This window comes from Arvicanthis niloticus, chromosome 9 (genome assembly GCF_011762505.2).
Source record: "Arvicanthis niloticus isolate mArvNil1 chromosome 9, mArvNil1.pat.X, whole genome shotgun sequence".
NCBI classification, from domain to species: domain Eukaryota; kingdom Metazoa; phylum Chordata; class Mammalia; order Rodentia; family Muridae; genus Arvicanthis; species Arvicanthis niloticus.
In genome coordinates this window covers 63,513,818-63,534,056 of record NC_047666.1, presented here as the reverse complement: position 1 = coordinate 63,534,056, position 20,239 = coordinate 63,513,818, and the positions used below count along the sequence as shown (strand labels likewise).

Here is a 20,239-nt window from a genome sequence, read left to right as displayed (position 1 = left end):
GTTCCACTGCCTGCATAAGCTATGAAGTCTGTCTGGCAGAACGTGGTCCTAGAAGCCCTTAGTCTAACTTAGTCAGAGGCCGTGTCATAGAGGCAGAAATCCCCTGGAGAACTAGACCCATCTGGGTACAGCTGGACAGCCTCTTCTCCATCCCCAGCCAGATGCATTTGCCTCCAGAGGACCATGGATGTGTAAGAAATAATGAAATCTCCTGGGTTTTCATATTAGAATGTTGACAAGTTAAAATCTGATGTCAGGCTGATCTCTCCTCTGAGGAAAGCCAACATTGCCTCTCTTCCTTCTCTGAAGTCACTCAGCTTTCCGGAGATGGCCACAAACCCAGGACATGAGATGGTACACCCAGTGCTCTGTCCCTTACAACATTCGACCCCTGCAAGAATTGGTGACCTCTAGAGAGATTGCCTTGCAGAACCCCAAATTCAGAAAGGACAGGGGCCAACTAATTTTTTTACTTTTATGAGTAATGATTTCATCAGAAATACAGAGAGGAAGAAACCAAAGTGGTGGCCTCAAATCTCAGAGTCACTTTATAGAGGAGGCATCTCTGGGAGGTGCTTAACCTGCTGGACAGCAGCTGTCCTGGCTGTGCACTAACTCTTAGACTACGTAAGGGCAGTGATGGTAAAGAATTCCCAGATGGAATCATGGGAAACATGAGCCCTGGTGTCAAACTGTATTCCAATCCTCACTCTGCTGCTTATTATGTATTTAACCTCACTCCTCAGTTTCCCCAGAATGGGATAGATGAAATTTCCTAACTTAGTGTGGGGTAGTTCTCAGGATTAACAATATCATCAATATGTGGCTTTTGGCACCTTAATTGTCAAGGATCTCACTGTAACTGGGCTGTAAAAGAAATGGACTCCATACACTGAAAATCACCGTGTTAAGCAAAAGAAGTCACACTTGGAAAGACAAATATCACATGGGGTCTCTCATATCAAAGAGATGTCTAATCAGAAGGACTGAATACTTGGGAGTAGACAAATAAGGGTAATAAGAGGTGGTTAGTCTCAGAATACATTGCATTGGTGGATGAGAATGTGGTAATAAAACCCAGCAATTTGTGCAATGACTGATGTATGCTAGTTAAAAACAAAACTAAAACAAACAAACGAAAAACAGCCTCCAATGCATACTCAACAAGAGTGACTGACAGACATGTAGTCAAGTCAGAAGTCAGCTTCTGGGTAGGGAAACTGGTCCAAGGGAGGGGAATTGCCTCCTCTGCAAGTGCCAGCACAGATGCAGGCTGCTGTGGTCTCCCGTGCACTACTACCTTGTGTCCCTGCTCCCTTTTCCGTTTCAGCCACTTGCTGAATACCCAGCAACCCTCTGTGTCTGTTGTAAACTGAGCCAAAAAGGAGGAATCAGAAATTGCTCTCTTTTGAGTATTTTGAGGGATGGTGAAACCTTGTTAGGAATGTTGCTCCAGGGACTGAGAAAACACCATATGTGGGAAAGCATTGCTAAGTGAGGAAGAGAGCATGCGCCTGCTGGTCGGGATCTTGGAAAAGCGTAAGCAGGGGCCTGGGCACTAGGGAGAGGGTAGGAAGGGGATTTTACTGAGGTCTTTAACAGGTCTTTTTCTAATTATAGCCAAGAAGAGCCTGGGGACTATGGCCTGCTTCAGAGCCAAGGCCTATATTTTCTTTGGGAAAAGAAGGCAGAGTTGATTGGCTTCCAATTCAGGCTTGGCAGAAGCCCATGCAGGATTTCAGGCCAGTAAGCCCGTGCCTTGGGTAGTTCTTGATTGGTGTCAGTGCCCATTCAGTCAGCAGACATTGCAGCTCTGCAGTGGATCTAGCCATAGGCTTGGCTAGTAGGGTGTGTGGATTAAAAAGACAGGGTTCTCCACTGTGGAAGAGGACACCTACCACTAACAAAAGCATTGGACAGTTGCTGAAGCTGATGATTGAATTTGCTGATGTACCAGCAAAGTCTCCATAAGCAAACATCATGCTGGACTTAGAATAAGCTGACACTGCCTTCCTGTTTCCAGTCCCCACCCCAGGGAAACAGTCCCCCAGGGGAAAATCCTAACCTAAGAGGCACCATAGAAAGTGAAGAGACGGCTGACCAAAAAGGAACCAGAGATCTCGCTCTGCCTTTTCTCATGACCAGCATATTCACAAACCTCACACCCTGCTTCCCACAATTGCTTCCATAATCCCCGATCCTTGCACATCCAAGACCTGGTATTCCTTCTCTCCTATAAGCAGCATGGTTGGTCTGAGCTCCAAGCATGTGTGAGCAACAGCAACCAGAACAACCGCGCTGGTACAGGCTGCTGGGAGCCAGATGTAGCAAGAGGAATTTTCCAGATGCTTGGTTTTCTGTGTGTGCATGCAGCAGGAGCAGGAGTGCAGCCCACAAGTTGCCGTAGACAACTCAAGTTCATGTTCAACTGCCATTTCTAGTACACTTGCTGTGTGTCTGGTTGTGTCCCTTTAATTACCTGATCATGTGTCCCTTTAATTACCTTGTTGAGCTTAAGAACCGAGTGTCCTCTGTTCTTCCCTGCAGTTAACTAGCAGTCCACTTAGGCCCTAGTTTCCCAATCTGTAAAAATAAAGTATCTAGGGTCCTTTGCACCTCAGTTTTATGTGTTTGGGGAGATTCTTGTTCCAATATTCTTGGGCTTGCTTTCTCCAGGAAGGAAGGAAGGAAGGAAGGAAGGAAGGAAGGAAGGAAGGAAGGAAGGAAGGAAGGAGAAGGGAAGGGAAGGGAAGGGAAGGGAAGGGAAGGGAAGGGAAGGGAAGGGAAGGGAAGGGAAGGGAAGGGAAGGGAAGGGAAGGGAAGGGAAGAAGGGAAGGGAAGGGAAGGGAAGGGAAGGGAAGGGAAGGGAAGGGAAGGGAAGGGAAGGGAAGGGAAGGGAAGGGAAGGGAAGGGAAGGGAAGGGAAAAAGAAGGAAGGGAGAAAAATAGATATAGCAAACGGAATCTAGAGGATGCTTGCTGGGATCTGAGAAAGCCTTGCAGACAGTTGAGAAACACTTAGCAGCACATGACCTCCTCTCATGACTCAGTCCACACTAGATTGATGGTAAGCAAGAGTCTAGATGAGGGAATGGGTGAGATCCACGCTCATCCACTGGTCTATAAAGGATGCAGGATCTATGAGAGCAGCCATTTGGAAGACAGGCTGAAAGAACACAAAGGAAGCATGGTTGCTGATACTGAGGGTAATTGGAGAGCGTCGCAGTGAGGCCAGCTTGTGAAGCCAGCAGTGAGGAATGAGAACAATTTCAGCAGAAGTGACCATGAAAATGGGAAGGACTTACCCGTGAGTCACAGAGCTTGCTCAAGCAGCAGGAAGACGGGGATTCAGATTGGAGTATGAGACATGGAAGCCCAATATAACTGTGATAGGAAGTCAGGGCAAGACGATGAAGACACCCATTTCCTCTCCCTATTAGGTTCTCTGTGTAAAATGGCTACCGGTTATACCTGGAATTTCTCTCAAAGGTCCATGTGATAAAGGTTTACTCCTGGCTCAGCAGATACTGAAAACTTGTGAGAGATCTTTCTGTCACTGGAGGCACACCCTGGGGTATTGCTCTCTCCTCCTCTCCACTGTCCCCCCATACCCACATTTTGTCTCCAGACCATGATTGATTTTTTTCTGCTCAAGCACACTTATTTGCCATATCACTAGAACCAAAGCAACAAGGCCAGTTCATCATTAGTGAACTGAAGCCTCAAAAGCTATGAGCCCAAGAACACCTGTTTTTTTTTCTTAATAAACTGATGTTCCTTGGTAATTGTTCCAGTAGTTGAAAGCTGACCGACATAAGGAAGGCATGCACGGGGCTAGATGTGCTTTTGATTTTTAAAAGATTTGCTTTTATTTTTATTTGTATGAGTGTGTGTGTGCATGCTACATGTGTGCTGGTACCCACGGAGATCAGCAGGGGCTGTTAGATCCCCTAGAATTAGAATCACATACAGTTGTAAACCACCCAACATGGGTCCTCTAAAAGAACAGTTAGCACCCTTACCTGCAGAGCCAGCTCTCCAGCCCTTGATAGGGCTTTTCTAACACTGCCTTTTGCGTCAAAATTCAGGCTAGCACCACAAAAATTTTTTTTCTTATCCCAAGTCCATTGTACCATCTAATATCCACCTTGTCAAATCATCCTCATGATCACCTTGCCAACCTCTAGATGGTCTCTTACTTTTTCTGGAACCCTACCCACACATCCATCATCCCTCATTTGTTACCCTGTCAGCAATATCCTTGTGTGTTCATACTTAATAGGGTCCAGACTTTGGAACAATCTGATAAACTGGGTATTTTTTTAAAAAATACTTTTGTTTCAAATGATTTTATTGCAGCTGTCCTGGCGTAGGGGTAGAGGCTCAAGCTGTGTGTATATCCTTTATTTTGTGTCCCTTAAGTTTTGTTTTGTTAGGCTTGCAAGATTGACGGAAATGTCACTTCTCTGCAGAATGGGAAGGAGATAAATTACCCTGTGGGAACCATTTTCCTGGGATAACACAATTCCTGGAGCAGTCTCTAGGGTAGGCAGCCATGATAGAACCCTTCCCTTAGCTTTGACCTTGAAGGAGTCTGTTACCCTGAGAGTGGTTCCATGGGAAGGAAGATGGTCCTCTTATCACAGAGAGGCAGGCCAGGAGCCAGCAGGAGGATGTTAATGCCTGGAACACTGTCAGCCTTTGGGGATGAGAGAGCAAGCAATACTTCAGAGGAGATAGGGGAAAAGGCTGTGTGGTAAGTTCCTGGGATAAGCTCCTTAATGAAGGTTCGGAATCAGGACTTCTTTTCTACAGCTTGTGTTACCTTTGTTTGTTTCCTTTGTATTCCCCCTGGATTCTATAGCATCTTTCTGAAAATACCAACACCGAACCAAGGGAAAGGATTTTATTTTCCATGTTAAGACAGGGCTCTGAAGAGAAAATGCCCATGGGGCCATTGAGGTGGCAGCAGCAGTGATTAAAGAGTGAAGGCTCTGGGTGGGTGAGGGGATTCCCAAGTCAGGGTCACCAGCACAGTTATTTTTCCATCGGACAGTCTCCCTCCTGGGCTAACCTTCCGGAAACTCGGGCTTGGCCCTAGTGCAGGAAAGATCTCCAGATCCCGCTGTAATTCCTCCAGGACTCACTAGGAGCCCTGGGCTGAGAGGTTCTGTTATGGCAACAGAAGAACGGTGCAGTGGGTTAAAGTGCCACATCAAACGGGAGATGGTGGAATCGAAGTAGGACTGCAAAAAAGAAATAGTATAATGGAAACTAAAAATCCCTAGGAGGAACAAGAGAGTATCTCAACCCTCGCTACCCAGAGTAGGTGGGGCCATCGTCTGAGCTGCATCTCAGTCTTCTGCAAGGAGTGCAAGGAGTTGGTAGATCCTCTGCGGGGTGTCCTGGTGACAGGTGTCTGAGAGAGTCTGAGAGAGCACCTTGATACTTAGGCCCTCTCAGCAGGTATTCAATGGTCTTGTGTTTGCTTACAAGGGTAGCAGGGCCAGAAAGGAGTTTCTCTCTGATGCCACACTTTAAAAACAACAGACCCAGTTTGAAATGCTGCACTTGGGGACTGATAGCTACCGTTACATGGCTTGAGGAAGTTAAAAGGCTCTGAGCTGATCCAGAGATTCACTGATGCAGTCCCCATTGTTGTCTCAGTAGAGTGGACCGCAGAGCTTCTCAAGCTCCAGGGATGTGTCAGGATGTCATCCCTGCACAGCAGGAGCCTGGGGAGCAATGCAGACATCTTTTGTTAAAAAAAAAAAAAGGAAATAAATAAACAACTGGTGCTGTCAATCTAGGAAGCAAGCAATCAGCAGACCTGGGTGGGCTGCATTCCCCAGTATTTCTCAGGGGCTGAGGGAGGAAACCCTGTCTCTTCAAAATAGCAGGGAGGAGTTCCTGTGCTTCAGGGAGTTCCAGTGCTTCCTTAGACTGGTGGTACCCTCCCCTCACTCCCAGATTGTCAGCCTCAGGTGGCTGATGCCAAAATGACCCTGGACTCATCCAGCCAGCTGTTAACACCTGTGTTTCCTTTTTTCAGATCTTACAGGTGAACAAGGTGATGTCCATCTTGTTTTATGTGATATTTCTTGCTTATCTCCGTGGCATCCAAGGCAACAACATGGATCAAAGGAGTTTGCCAGAAGACTCTCTCAATTCTCTCATTATCAAGTTGATCCAGGCGGACATCTTGAAAAACAAGCTTTCCAAGCAGATGGTGGATGTTAAGGAAAATTACCAGAGCACCCTGCCCAAAGCAGAGACGCCCAGAGAACCAGAGCAGGGGGAGGCCACCAGGTCAGAATTCCAGCCAATGATTGCAACGGACACAGAACTACTACGGCAACAGAGACGCTACAATTCGCCCAGGGTCCTGCTGAGTGACAGCACCCCTTTGGAGCCCCCTCCCTTATATCTAATGGAGGACTATGTGGGCAACCCGGTGGTAACCAATAGAACATCACCACGAAGGAAACGGTATGCAGAGCATAAGAGTCACCGAGGAGAGTACTCAGTGTGTGACAGTGAGAGCCTGTGGGTGACCGACAAGTCCTCAGCCATTGACATTCGGGGACACCAGGTCACAGTACTGGGGGAGATCAAAACCGGCAACTCCCCCGTGAAACAATATTTTTATGAAACGAGATGTAAAGAAGCCAGGCCAGTCAAAAACGGTTGCAGGGGGATTGATGACAAACACTGGAACTCTCAGTGCAAAACGTCGCAAACCTACGTCCGAGCACTGACTTCAGAAAACAACAAACTCATAGGCTGGCGCTGGATACGAATAGACACTTCCTGTGTGTGTGCCTTGTCGAGAAAAATTGGAAGAACATGAATTGGCATCTGTCCCCACATATAAATTATTACTTTAAATTATATGATATGCATGTAGCATATAAATGTTTATATTGTTTTATATATTATAAGTTGACCTTTATTTATTAAACTTCAGCAAACCTTACAGTATATAAGCTTTTTTTCTCAATAAAATTCGTGTGCTTGCCTTCCCTCAGGCCTCTCCCATCTGTTAACCTTGTTTTGTGATTGGGCTCTCGGGAACCCTTCTGTAAAACCTGTGTACACCAGTATTTGGCATTCAGTATTGTCAAGGCCATGACTGTGGTTTCAGTAAACTTTCTTAAAATCGGATGATGTCAGAGTTGTGTATAAACAGAGTTCTATCCCCTCTTCTTGTATATTCTACATTGGATTGATGAATGAAAGGAATCACTGTGGCTCCCACTGAAAATGGTACCTTGTAGTGTGAAGCTCAGTATTCTCTTCCGGGCAGCAAGCTCACACCCAGGTCCTCCCTTGCTCTTCCCAGCTATAGGCTTGCCAATTAGAATCGTGGTTTGCGCCAATAATAACAGACCTGGCAATTTTATTTCTCAGCACATTTGTAGTTTTGGGGTTGTGTAAGGGTTGGGATTTTCTTTTTGCTTTTGGATTTGGTTTTGTTTTTGCTTTTGGTAAGTAGTTTTCATCCTTTTACCCAGATAGGGAAAAAATTTAGAACTATTCCTAACAGATTTTGTGCGTGTGTGTGTGTGTGTGTGTGTGTGTGTGTGTGTGTGTGTGTTTTGCTGGGTTCAAACTGTAACAGAAAAATGATATGTCTACCCAGGAGCAAACTGAAATAGCTCAAGAAGAATCCATATACAGAAGATAAATGTGCTTATTACAGATTCTCTTGGCCCAGGGCCTTCTCCACTGATCTTGTGGCCGGCCTCCAGCTCATGAGCAGTTGTAAAGTGGTAGTCTTGGGAGGAAGACCTGGATCAAAGTCCAGCCTCTCTCCTGTGACCTCATGAAGGTTTTGAAGACTACAAGAGCCTGGGTTTCCTGGGGATGCAGTCACATGGAGATTCCCAGGACATGTAGCACATCAGTGGAGTACCCATCATGAACTTTGTAGCCAGAGGTAGGCTTGTGAGGGTGCTATAGCCATCCCGTTGCTCACTTTTTTTCCAGAGTATTACAGTCAACCATGTATCAATGCTAACTGATGCAGCCACAGGGTGCAAGGACCAAATGAAAAGGACCTTCTTGGTGCTTGTTGAGTCTTGGCAAGGGATCAATGTGGTGACAGACTCTGGTCCTTATGAGAGTAGGGACATCAGTCATGCCCCCTCCCCCAAAGAGCTTCTTGATGTCCTATTCCCATTGGGACACACTTCATCCTGTTGGAGCTGCAGTTCTCTGCTCTCTTCTCTTGCTGAAGGCACAGAGGTTTACCACTCCAACATGGAAGCTTCTGTGACTGCCTAACATCCTGCTGTGTACCTGATCTCATCTGCATTGCTCTGCCGTAGTTTAAGATCTATGTCTGTTCTCTCTCCAAGGCCTCTAAAACGCACACAGAGAATGTATGTCCTTTGTATGACATGAGCTCTTGAAACAGATGCGACAGATAGCAGCAACTGTGGTTAAAAAATATCATTTTATATTCAATTCTGGGTCCTAAACTATTAAGTTATCTACTATGTCCTCACAATGTACTGGACACTTTCAAAGATGGCTGCCATTATTTGTATTAAAAAAAAGAATCCTTGAGGGAAGTATTGTCATCTCTGGTTGAGAAAACTGAGGTAGGTCGTATTTTGCAGGACATTGGCAAAGGGAAGAGTTTCTTCGCTCCTGTCTCCCTTCCAGATAGAGAGCATTGTATTTCCCCTGAGTGCCGCAGTGCTAGGGGACCAGAGACATCATTCTCTCCTGGAGACCCACTGTGGCCTGGGTGTTTTCAGGGCAGGGAGACCAGCAGATAGGTTAACATGGGTCTGATGATCAGCAGGGGCTCAGTTCTCAGAATCTCCTCACTGCAAGGACCCAGTGAGCATTTCCAGGGAAAATGTGGCACCCCAGAGACTGAAGGCCACCACATTGCAGACACCTAAAAAGTTGGGGTCTCAATGATAGTGATGGTGGTGGTGCTGATGAGAAAGTGGGCACAGAAACTCTCATTCTGGGATTCTGGTGGAAGGTCTATGGTGGAGGAACACTTGCTGAATTGTATCCATCACCTACAGAATGGGAAACAGACATTAGGATAGCACAGGCTAATCTCCATTTTCTAGGTCTCTCACCAAGCCTTCTCTATGGACACACTGGAGGAGGCATTTCTTGGCCTCCCGCAGTGAAACAATGTCTTGCTGGCAGTCGTGCCTACTGCTTTTCTGAAGGTATTATGTTCTCCTCAAATCCTCCCCTCCAGCTCTAACGATCTTTTCAGAATGTCGCTGTTATTCCCAGATTTGAAACTTGTTGAGTTTCCCTGCTTCCTGCTCCCTTTGTCTGTGTAGGTGCATGTGTGTCTCTGTGCACTTTCATAGCTCAGCGTGAATACCCTCCACTGAGGCTGGGGAGAGCATTTGCATCCATTTTTACCGTCTCTGACCATATGTGTAAGAATGAAAAGCCTCAAACTCCTATGGCCTTTGTTGTGTAAAGCCAGTGCTGAGTGGTTTCACTTTGGTCCTGCTTCGATTCACAAGCACCAGCTGTGTCCATCCAGGTACACCATGGGTTCTGCCTCAACCAGAGTACCCTGAAATCCAGGAAAAGCTGGTCCTCTGCAACAGCTCCTCCCTCTGCGACCCTGACTCCCAGGCCAAGACTTCAACTCCCCCCTAAAACCTCATACATTTGAAAGCTTCTGTAGCTGGAAGCTTCTTCCTCAAGATCCCCATTCTCGTGTCCTCTCGATTGACCTTCTCATAACTTTTTCAAGTCACAGTGAGCTAGTGCCTTACTTGACATGCACATGGACTCCACAGCACCTTGAAATTCAAATGCTTCTTTCTGTCCAGACTCAAGCCCCTGGCTTTTGGTTTGTCTCTGAATGGAGGTTGGCCCAACCTTGAAGAGCAGAACTCTGGGACAGGTGAGAACATTCTGATGGACTACAGGTTCAGTCGTTTCAATGCTAGGCTTCATGGAATCACAGGATGTAGAGGAGGCTGATATCCCTACAAATATGCCTGTGCTGAGTCCCAAATATGGAGAAGCAAGGAAACAGGAAAGCAGTGTTTCAAATGCTTTCTTTCTTTCTTTCTTTCTTTCTTTCTTTCTTTCTTTCTTTCTTCCCTTCCTTCCTTCTTTCCTTCCTTCCTTCTTTCTTTCTTTTTAGAATCATGTATGGATATTTTGCTTGCATATTGTTTGGGCACCACATGCATGCCTGGTGTCAGGTCAGAAGAAGGCGTTAGAATCTTGAGAACTCGAGTTATAGAAAGTTGTGGGTTACTATGTGGGTGCTAGGAATCCAGGACCTCTGGAAGAGCAGCCAAGTGCTCTTACCTGCTGAGTCATCTCTCCATCCCCAAGTGCCCTTTCTTGAAGGAACTCTTTACCACTGCTGAGTCTAGATGGGTTGAACTGTTGTGGGGGTCACTGACATTTCAGATTAAATTACAGAATGCTCTGCAGCAAAAACATATTAAAGTTTATTGGGAAGTTGTGAAACACAGCCTAATGAATTAGACAGCTATGCACGGGGAGATGGATGAATAACTAGGTATGCATGCCTCCTGGGTATGCACACACCTCTCTCTCTCTCCCTCTCTTCCCATCCCTCCTCCCCTCTCTTCCCCCGCCCTGTGTGTGTGTAATTTTTTTTGATATCCTAACCATTGATACATTGCATTTTTTAAAAGAAATTAATGCTTGAAACAGAGTGCTCTCAAACACAAATTTAACCTTGAAGAGACTGAACTACCAGCCAACTGGGGAGCTTAAGAAACAGACTAAGAAAGGGTAGATAGAGTGAAAAGTTTCCAAACAGGAAAAAATAGCAGAATCTAGGGTTTCTGCTGGAGGCAAGACAGAATAATCTGGAATGGTGGATCTCCCAATTAAGAAAGAAAGTGATAGAAGCTGAAACTGGGGGATGGGAGGACAGAAAGGGTGTCACGTCCTGGCTGCTTTCCTTGTGCTAGGTTATAAACATTAATCTTCATTGATTCCCAGCACTCACCACTCACCCCAACCCCTGGTCATGCAGTCCTCTAATGTACAGTTGAGGACGTTTGTTGACATACGCAATTTTCCTGAGGTCACACGGCTAATCAGATAAAAAGACCAGATAGGAATCCCAAGGAGTTGATACAGCTTAGAAGTAGAAGCTACAAAGGAAGACAGCAAGGGCAGTGAAGCTCATTCTAAGTGCCTGAGAAGCCTGGTCTCTGAGTTTCAGTTGGGTAATATGAAGGGAGTGTGCCCTTGGTGCAGCCAAAGAGATGATAGGATCCAATTTTATCCCAATGACTGTTATACCAGTGGGGAATGGCCGCCTCAGTAGTAGCCTCCTGGCACCAGGACTTACAAGGCACTCCCTCCACCCACCAGGTCACTTAAGAGTCCTAGGACAAGGGACAAGGGACAAGGTGGCTGTTGCTCCATCTGAAGTATAAAGAGTGGCAATTCTACAGTATTCTGTAGGTATTTTGCAGAGATCCAAGGCAGGAATTTCTATTCAGACGAGAACTTTGAGATCCAGTAATCTTTGTTCCCTTATAAGGCAGAAATCTATTTTTGTTCATTTGACAGTTTTTTTTAAAGTGGCATGCCTACTAGGTGGTGGGCACTCTGCCCAGCTGTATGTGCTGTGCTCACAAGAGGTAGCTTTGCCCCTGGAAGAGTAGTGAGTAAAAGCAACGGGGCCTCAGGGAAGGCACCGTGGAGTCGCCTTGACAATTCCCACGCCTCACGATGAGTGTGCCTCAGCCAGCAGCTTGCTCTATTTTAAAACAGCCCCGATTATCTGATAGAAAGTCTCTCCCTCAGCTGAAGCCAAATTGAGAGACAGAAATAGTTGTAACTAGGTTGTCAACAAATGGGTTGCCGGCGTCCAGAATGTGGGCAACTACACGCTGCTCAGGACAGTCAGGGACAGTCAAGAGTCAGGACATGGCTCTTAAGGGATGGCTGGAGATCCAGAGGGGGAGGAGGAGAAGTATTTGCCAGACAGAAACAACCCATAAAGGTGTAGATGGGAAAGAATCTAACATATATAGGGAGAATCAAAGGTTTGGTGTTAACAACTTTAGGGCTCTGGGAAGTGGGAGACAGTGGTGAAGATAACCAAATTCAAGGCCAGGAAGGAGGGGTCTAAAGCTTGGATTTGCTTGTTTGGATGTTGGAGCCTGTGTCAGAATCACCTGAAGGACTTGTTACAACAGATCCTGATGGCTTGGGCCCCATTCTTGAGTTTCTGATTCATTAGGTCTGGGGTGGGGTTGGTGAATTTGCATTTCTAGAATGTTCTGAGGGGATGCCACTGCACAGAGGAAGATCACTGGTTCATTAATCAACGAGGAGTCCGTGAGAGGGCCTCCATCTGCCTTTCAGAAGACAACTTTGGTAGCAGTGTGGTTAATACATAAATAGAAGACAACATCCTGGCACGAGAGCCAGGTGACTTGCAGGAAATGACATGGGAAGGCCTACCGTGAGGAGGGGACAGTAGAAGGGGGAGGAAAATGAACTAGAGAGACAGTTTCCAGATGCAGTCAACATGACGTTTAATTAGCTGGCTGTAGAAAGTGAGACACAAAGGCATTGGAAAGATCGTGCCATTTCCAGACCTGGCTCTGAATCTAATTTGAGTATAGAGCAATACGAAGGAACTAAGAACAGTGAGTCCAGAATGCCCACAGAACATCATGGTAAGGATATCCAGTGGAAAAGAGATTGTGTCCATGCTCAAAACAACAAACAAACAAACAAAAATAAATAGCTACAGCCAGCTTTTAGCTGCTTGGATAGAGCCCAGCACCTCTGCACATCCCTGTTTACTCATAAGTGGAGTCTAAGTTCACCAACACATCAGTAACCAGACTGTGGAACTCACAACCCACTCAATGGATTCAGGCTCAGGCCTCCATTTCAGAATGGAGAGATGCTGTGCCTCCAAGGTATAGCTTTTGGAGCTTCAAAGGCTGCTAGGAGATTACTGAGGAGAGGAAATGAATGTGTTGTGACTTGGTATAACCACTTTTCAGGTAAATGTCATGACATGGGGATAGGCCTTAGGCATCAGGTTTATATACTACTGATCTCAGGACATTTTAGGGTGTGTGTGTGTGTGTGTGTGTGTGTGTGCGCGCGCGCGCGCGCGCGTGCTTGTGTGTATACAAGTGTACATGAAAATCAAAGCTCAACCTTGGGTGTCATTCCTCAGGAATTATCCACTGTCTTAGTGAGGCTTTCTATTGCTGTGAAGAAACACCATGACCACAGCAACTGTTATAAAGGAAAACATTTAACTGGAACTGGCTTTCAGTCCAGATGTTTAGGCCTTTATCATCCATACAGAAAGCATGCAGTCAGACATGGTCCTGGAGAGGTAACTGAGAGTTCTACAGGAGAAAAAGAGGGTAAGCCACTGGGCCTGGCTTGAGTTTTTGAAATCCCAGTGCCCACCCCGCAATGACCTATCTCCTCCAACAAAGCCACACCAATCTAACAAGGCCACTCATCCTAAGCCTTTCAAGTAATGCCATTCCCTATGAGCCTATGGGGGCCATTTTCATCTAAAACCACCACATTTATCGTGTTCTTTGTGAAGCGTTTTTCACTAGGTCCTGGGGTTTACCTATAGGTTAGGTTGGAGGGAGAGGGAGCCCTAGGGATCCACCTGTTTTCACCTCCCCAGCAGTAGATTATTGGGGTCCAACACCATATGGTTTATGAAGGTGCCAAGACTCAAACTCTGGTTCTCATGTGTACATAGTAAGCACTTTCCTGACGGAACTAGCTCCCCAGCCGTCAGAGCTTGGTTTGTACATAAATATAAATAAATAAATAAATAAATAAATAAATAAATAAATAAACCTCCTTTTTCCTTATGGGTCTTCTCCTGACATATCTTGAAGTTATTTATGGCCAAGCCTTTCCCCCTCCCATTTTATATTCCCATAGGAACCAGAGTTGTATTTTCACTCACACAGCTCAAATGAAATTATAGATGGAAGGCTATTTGTGTAATTGCTTCTTTACCATGTTGTCCCATTTGGCTCTGTGCCAAGGGGCGTCATCCTGTATGAGTCAGAACGTTACCCTGAAAGCTAAGTCTAGGCCACCAGTAAGTACTAAGTCGGTACTCGTGTGAAACAATGCATGTGTCCCCTTCATAAGCTGGAGGTAAGATAGGAAAAAGGGTCCAACCTAACAGAAGATGGGCATCCTGAGGAAGGTTTCGCTAGCCTTTCATCACTAGACATCAGTGATGAGTTAGGAGAGACGATCAAGTGAGCAGCATAGAAGAATAATGTTCTTTTCTAGACGAAGATATTTTTAGGTTTTTTATTGTTAATTTTTAAAAATCGTATACAAAACAGTGGATTTCTTTATAAACGTTGTACACGTACATATTATTGCCCTTTGCTTATATTTATTCTCTATTACTCATTTCTGTTCCCTCTCCTCCTTCTCTGTCCAAAGATCTGAGGCTCCTTTATTTCCATCCGAGTGAAATGTTAGGAATGAGGCTCAAATTGGAAGAAAACAAATTTTAAACATAGCTAAGGAAAACAGTAGCCGATACCTAAGACAAAGAAAGTCTAGTGCTGAGCTGGTGGGCATTAATCTATCCTCCAGGCACCCGTTCTGCAAACTCACATGGCAGCTACTGTGTACCAGCCATCTTTTTGGATACCCAGTAGAGAGATAACAAACACAGGCAAATCAGATTCCCACCTTCCTGAAGCTTACTCTCTAGACCCTAGAGTCTATGTCAGGGGCAATGGCTCCACTTAGGGGACCTAGAATACAGGAAAAGAAGAGAGGGTGAGTGACTGGTTGGCAGGAGGGCGGCAGCGTTGACCTCCAAGGTGCACAGTAGTGTCAGGACACCCATGGGAAATAGGCATGCCAAAGAGTAATTAATAGTCCTAATTAAAGCATTGGATTTTTAACCAATCAAAAGTCAAACTTTGACAATCAAAGTGCAAATAAGGTCAGACTTCTGATTCACCCTCCCACCCCTTCAGCCTTGTGCGAGACATTTGTTGTTTTATCCAAGACTTTAGACACTGATTTTTGTGAACAGAGAGCATTCTGCCCAACCATTTCTGTTCCCTCCAGGGACTTCTACCCAGTCAGACCTGTTTCTCTGCAGAAGAGCATGCAGCAGCCGCTTTCCTGCTACAAGGCAGGTCCCCTGATCTGCCTCCAATCCTAAAAGGCCCCAGGAGCAGGCAGTAGGCAGGGTCACACCCTCCGAATTCCTGTGCCTAGGGCTCCTGCTGGAAGATCTTCAGCCAGAGTAGGCGGGGACTTTTGCCCCACCCAGATCCAGGTTTCTGTCACCCCAAGCTTTCCTCTAAGGCAAACTTCAAGAAAACTCCTCTTGGGGATTTTCCCAGAGTTGTCATTGACTCCTTTGTACTCAACAACCCGCAGTTTTCTTTCCTTTAAAAAAAAAAAAGTCTAAAAACATTCCTGATTCAGTTACAAAGTGTCCTGGGAGCTAATCCAGACATCTCCAAGAGCTGTGGGATTGCACCAAGGGTAATTAGAGCTGGGTGGGCCCTGGGACACACCAGAAAGGCCGGACTATCGCCAATCCAGAACTATGAAACCACCTAGCCTTCAGAGAAGTTAGGCAACATGGACAAAAAAACTCATACAGCCCATAATATATAGATAGGGCAGAGTTGGAGTGAGAATCAGGCCTTCCATTGAGTGGTCTAAAACACTCCGTTCTTCCTTACTGCCTGTGATAAAATACTCTAATCAAAGCAATTTAAGAGGGAAAGGGTTTAGTGTAGCTTACTAGTCAAGGTACAGCCCCTCATGGTAGGGAAGTAAAGGAAGCAAGAGATGGGAACATCTGATCACATCACATCCATAATCAGGACCAGAGGACGGTAAATGCATTCATGCTCATCTCCTCTGTCTTCTCAGTTTTATATAATCTAGGATCTCCTGCTGAGAGAACGGTCCTGCCACAGTCAAGATGATAATCAGAACAATTTCAGACATACCCAGAAGGCCATCTCCCAGGAGCTTCTAGATTCTGTGGCTAACACTAACCATCACACTGCCATGGGGCTGGCAGGAGAGCATCATTAGCAAGGGCCCAGCCGATCTCACTAAGCTGCTACTCTGCCAGCTGTTGTCTCTTTACTCTCCATCCCCTTTCAGGAACCTAGATGTTTCTACATGCAGTCTTTAGTCCGTGACTAGGAAACCTACAGAAGCTGACTTTCTGCTTGATATTGTGGGGCAGTGACCAGAGTCAGGTGTGAGGATGCTACTCCCAGCGCTTACACTCAGGACCTGTCTAAAGCAAATTCTCTAACAGTGCATCCTGTAGAATGTTGATGACGTTGCTGCCCACCTCTGATGGACAATGAAACCTGTATCTGGAACAGGGGTCTAGGGCCTAGGGTAATGAATCCTAGAGACTTTCTGAAGATCCCAGGGTAAGGTCCCAGGGGACCCAAGCTGGTAGGAGACCTTTGAGAAGCCTGAGCAACAAATCTCCTCCCAGATAGAGTGATGGTTTGATACTTTAACAGTTGATTTGCTTGTAGCAACACTTGCCAAGATGTTGTGGCATGGCACACAAGCATGCCAGGAAGCTCTCTTCCCAGGAGAGACCAATGGACACGAGAGGGTTTGCTATTAATCTTACAGTATGAAGCTGGTTGGAAGATACCACTACAGACATGGTACCCTTACGCCCCAGCTTACTGGTTGCCACCTCCTCTCTTAGAAAAGTGTTTCTTTTTCCTAGCCCAAATCCTTCCCAGTATAGGCCAGGTAAGTTGAGTGCTTTGGATTTGTCAGTTCAGACCAAATTCAAGAATTTTCTTAAAACTGCAGCTCCAGGGATGCAAAGAGCAGAGGACTTCTGATTCCAGCAGCTTCTTGGCCAGCATGTGCCTTCTGTCATCTGCATGCTGTGGCACTCAGTGCTCCCAAAGAACCCCTGCCCTGCCAAGTGGGGCTGTGGGAATTGGGGGCAGAGGTACAAAACTTCTGTGATTATTGTAGTTTCATAGTATTAGATTCACAGGCTGAGCTGACAGTCACTGGATTCTTGTCACCTCTGACCAGCTTCAGATCCCACAGTCCACTGCAAGATAACTGAGACAGGAAAGACACACTATGCAGGAGACTATCAGACTTTGGATGAATCAACCACATCTGTGCACATCTGCATCCCCCCCCCCCCACACACACAGCACCTGCTCTGTAGATGAACCCTCTGCTTTCCTCTGTGGTATACAGATGGCAGCCCAACCTCCTCAGGGGACAAATATAGAGGGATAACCATTTCAGTAGCATTGTGACTTGCTTTTAGGGAATAAGGAGCCCTTCATTTTGCCAAAGTGGGTTAGGGAAAGGGAGGTTTTTCTTCCTAAGCAGGGAAATAGAAGAGAGTGTTCAGATACCACAAACTATGCAAGCAGCCGGCACAAATCTGTGCATGCAAAGGCCCACCATACCTTTCTAGAGAGCATGGGTATAGTCTTATAGAAGAAGGAGTCCTGTGCCCCGTGGAAACGAAGCAGGAGAGTAGCCTTTAGTAGGTGGGATGAGCCAGGAGAGTAGCCTTTAGTAGGTGGGACATCACAGACCAAAGGGACTCACCTATCAAGAAGGCCTCTCTCTGGATTGATGTAAAACAACCCAAGTCTATCTGGAGACAGGAAACCAGCTATAAGGTGGCTCCGTTGTAGATCCCAGGATGCCCTCATTCTAGAAAACCAACAGGTTCAAAGTCACATTAAAGAGCAAGACCTGAACAAGCATTCAGAAAGTATCAAATCCTAGCTTCAGAGGCCGAAGCAAGTCTCCAGAAGAAGCAGGTACCTCTTTGCTCACCCCTCCTGGGTATGACTCACTCCTCAGTACCACCCTGACTATTTCCTGATGTCCTCATCCTGAGAAGAGAGCCAGCTCTGACCCCTGGTCATTTGGTCTCTTGCAGCTGGAAATCCAGATGCTGGGTCACAGTCCCAGGATAATTGCTGTTCATATTGTTTTATCTTCTCTTATCCTGTCATTGTTTCCTCTGGAATTTTTTAACATGAACCCTGATTCGTGTCAGCATGACTGTTAGTAAAGTCAGAATCCTCAGGTGGGTCTTGCAGCCTCTTTCAGCTCTGGGACCTATAGATCCTGGTCCAGGGCAGTGACTCAGTCTTGCTTACTTACATCATAAGCAAAGCAAGGAGCTTACAATTCCTGAGCATGTAGGAAGGCAGAGTGCTCACATCTGAAGCATTAGAAACAAAAGGTTTCTGGCTGCTCCCATCAGCTGCTGGAGGAAGCCTATCTGGTGACTTCAGAGTCCTGACTCTTGAACTCGGAACTTCTTCCTCTAATCCATGGAAGGTTAAACCTCAGAGGAAGCTATGACTACCCCATATAATCACAGTTGGTCAACGAGAAAGCTAACACATTCAGAGCTCAAGCCTCAGGGATCACCCAGAGGCACTCTCCTGTGGACTGGTGAGGGGAAATTCTGGTTCCCACAGAGTCAGAGATCCCTGACTCCTGACAAGAGTTTTCATACACAAAACCCTCATTTCTGGAGCTCTGGTCCTCTCTTTTTCTTCCTTTTTTTCCCCATTACTTCGTGTGCATGTTTGTGTGGTATGCATGTGTGTCTATGTGTGAATGCACATGTGTATGTGCTGTGCATGTGGGAGTCAGAGGTTTATGCCAAGTGCCCCCGCTCTGCTCACGGGTTTCTCACGTGACTCCACAGCTCACGGTAAGTTCCTCTAGTTTAGCCCACTAGCTTGTTCCAGGAACCCCTTGTCTCAGTCTCCCAGGTAACGGACAGGTGGGCCACTGCATCTCCTAGCACATATGTGAGTTCTACAGATCCAGTCCTCACAATGTTCTGTGAGTGCTTTATCTGCAGAGCCATCTTCCCAGCCCCAGCCTTTATTCTATTTATTGAAGGGAGAAAAGGAACCTTACTAGCTACTGGGGCAACCCTCCCACTACAAACCATCTATGGAATTGGAAAGACTAAGGGGCAAAGTGTGGACAAGGTAGCCATTGTTCACAAAAAATGTAAAAGCCTCAAAATGCTGAGAAAAAAAAAAAACCTTAAAACCCACATCCAGGGTCTTCCTACACACAGTACTGTATGATTGCCCAGGTCTATGCCTCTCCCATCACCATGCCTGCCCTGGCACCCAGCTCAATTGTCCTTCAGGCCAGGATCAGCAGTGCCTAGCATGCAGGAGACCCTCACACAGGAGCAGCCTAAAGCAGGATGGAAAGCAGAGATAGGAGAATCTCCAGAAACTCACGGGCCAGCTAGCCTGGTGAATTCAATGATAAGCAGCAAGAGGCCCTGCCTCAGAGAAGGTAGGAAGTGGGAATTGACTGCCGAGATTATCCTCTGACTGTCCCTGTCTCCTGTGCTCACCAAGTCTACCAAATCCAAATGTCCTCTGATTTTGGATGTCAGGTTTGCTCGTTAGCTCCTCGGCAGCTTCCTCTTCAAGGGTTTACTTTGGTTTCTACATTCCACAAAGAAGCTCCATGTACAACAGTCACTCAGACACTGCACATTCAGTACAATGAGAGTCGTGTTTGGGGCAGGAAGAGAGGGAATTACCCTGGGTGTCCCAACATGACCTGTGGCCATTGTGACTCTCTAGCCAAGATAACAGTTGCTCAACAAGATGTGACTGTAGATGTGAATGTGGGCCCTGGAGGGAACTCAGACACCAATTCCATCTGGCAGGAGCAGCATAAACTGGCCCACGTTAACTCCTCTATTCCTTCTCTTCTCCTTCTGTTCTAGTAGAGAGAAAATACCTATTGGCAATAACACAGAACAGGCTTACTAAGCGAGAGGTCGCGCAGGCACTGTGATGAGCAGAAAGCCTCTAGCACATCATAACGACCCCTAATGCATTTATGAAGGGTATCACCCAGGGAATCACAGACAAGGAGTGGTGGACGGGAAGGACACTGTCCCTATGTCAGAGTCTGCTGCCATCTTCTTCCGTTGGGGTAATGTTAGGAGTTCCCCCATCCCCTCTGTAGCATATCTCCTGCTTCCCATCACACGAGCTTTCCAGGGAGACTCTGAGCTACAGATCTTCCCTGACTAAGTATGAATAGCAGATTTACCCACCTCACATACAAACTAGCAAATCCCTAGTGAGGATTTCCATATAGCCTGGACTATGATCTCGGGCCATCCCTGATCCACAATGGCCTGCTGCAAAAATAGGCCCTCA

At 46.3% G+C, this 20,239-nt stretch overlaps 1 protein-coding gene and 1 long non-coding RNA gene across 4 annotated transcripts in view; one reads left to right on the top strand and one right to left on the bottom strand.

Moving 5' to 3' along the window:
* Positions 1–7,163, top strand: part of Ntf3 (neurotrophin 3) — a 68,711-nt gene extending 61,548 nt beyond the window's left edge. For 2 of the 3 annotated variants that reach the window (XM_076940596.1, XM_034511871.2), the window contains exon 2: positions 6,052–7,163. In XM_076940596.1, the coding sequence (XP_076796711.1) occupies positions 6,052–6,849 (798 nt within the window). In that variant the 3' untranslated portion in view covers positions 6,850–7,163. Of the gene's footprint in view, positions 1–3,931; positions 5,466–6,051 lie in introns of those variants that run through there. The other variant, XM_076940597.1, reaches the window with a different exon arrangement.
* Positions 7,164–14,325: 7,162 nt separating this feature from the next.
* On the bottom strand, positions 14,326–19,547 carry LOC143443420 (uncharacterized). Its single transcript, XR_013112378.1, has 3 exons — positions 19,417–19,547; positions 17,619–17,726; positions 14,326–17,111 (listed from the first exon to the last, which is right to left on the bottom strand). It is a non-coding gene; the product is annotated as an uncharacterized LOC143443420 (long non-coding RNA).
* Positions 19,548–20,239: the final 692 nt, after the last annotated feature.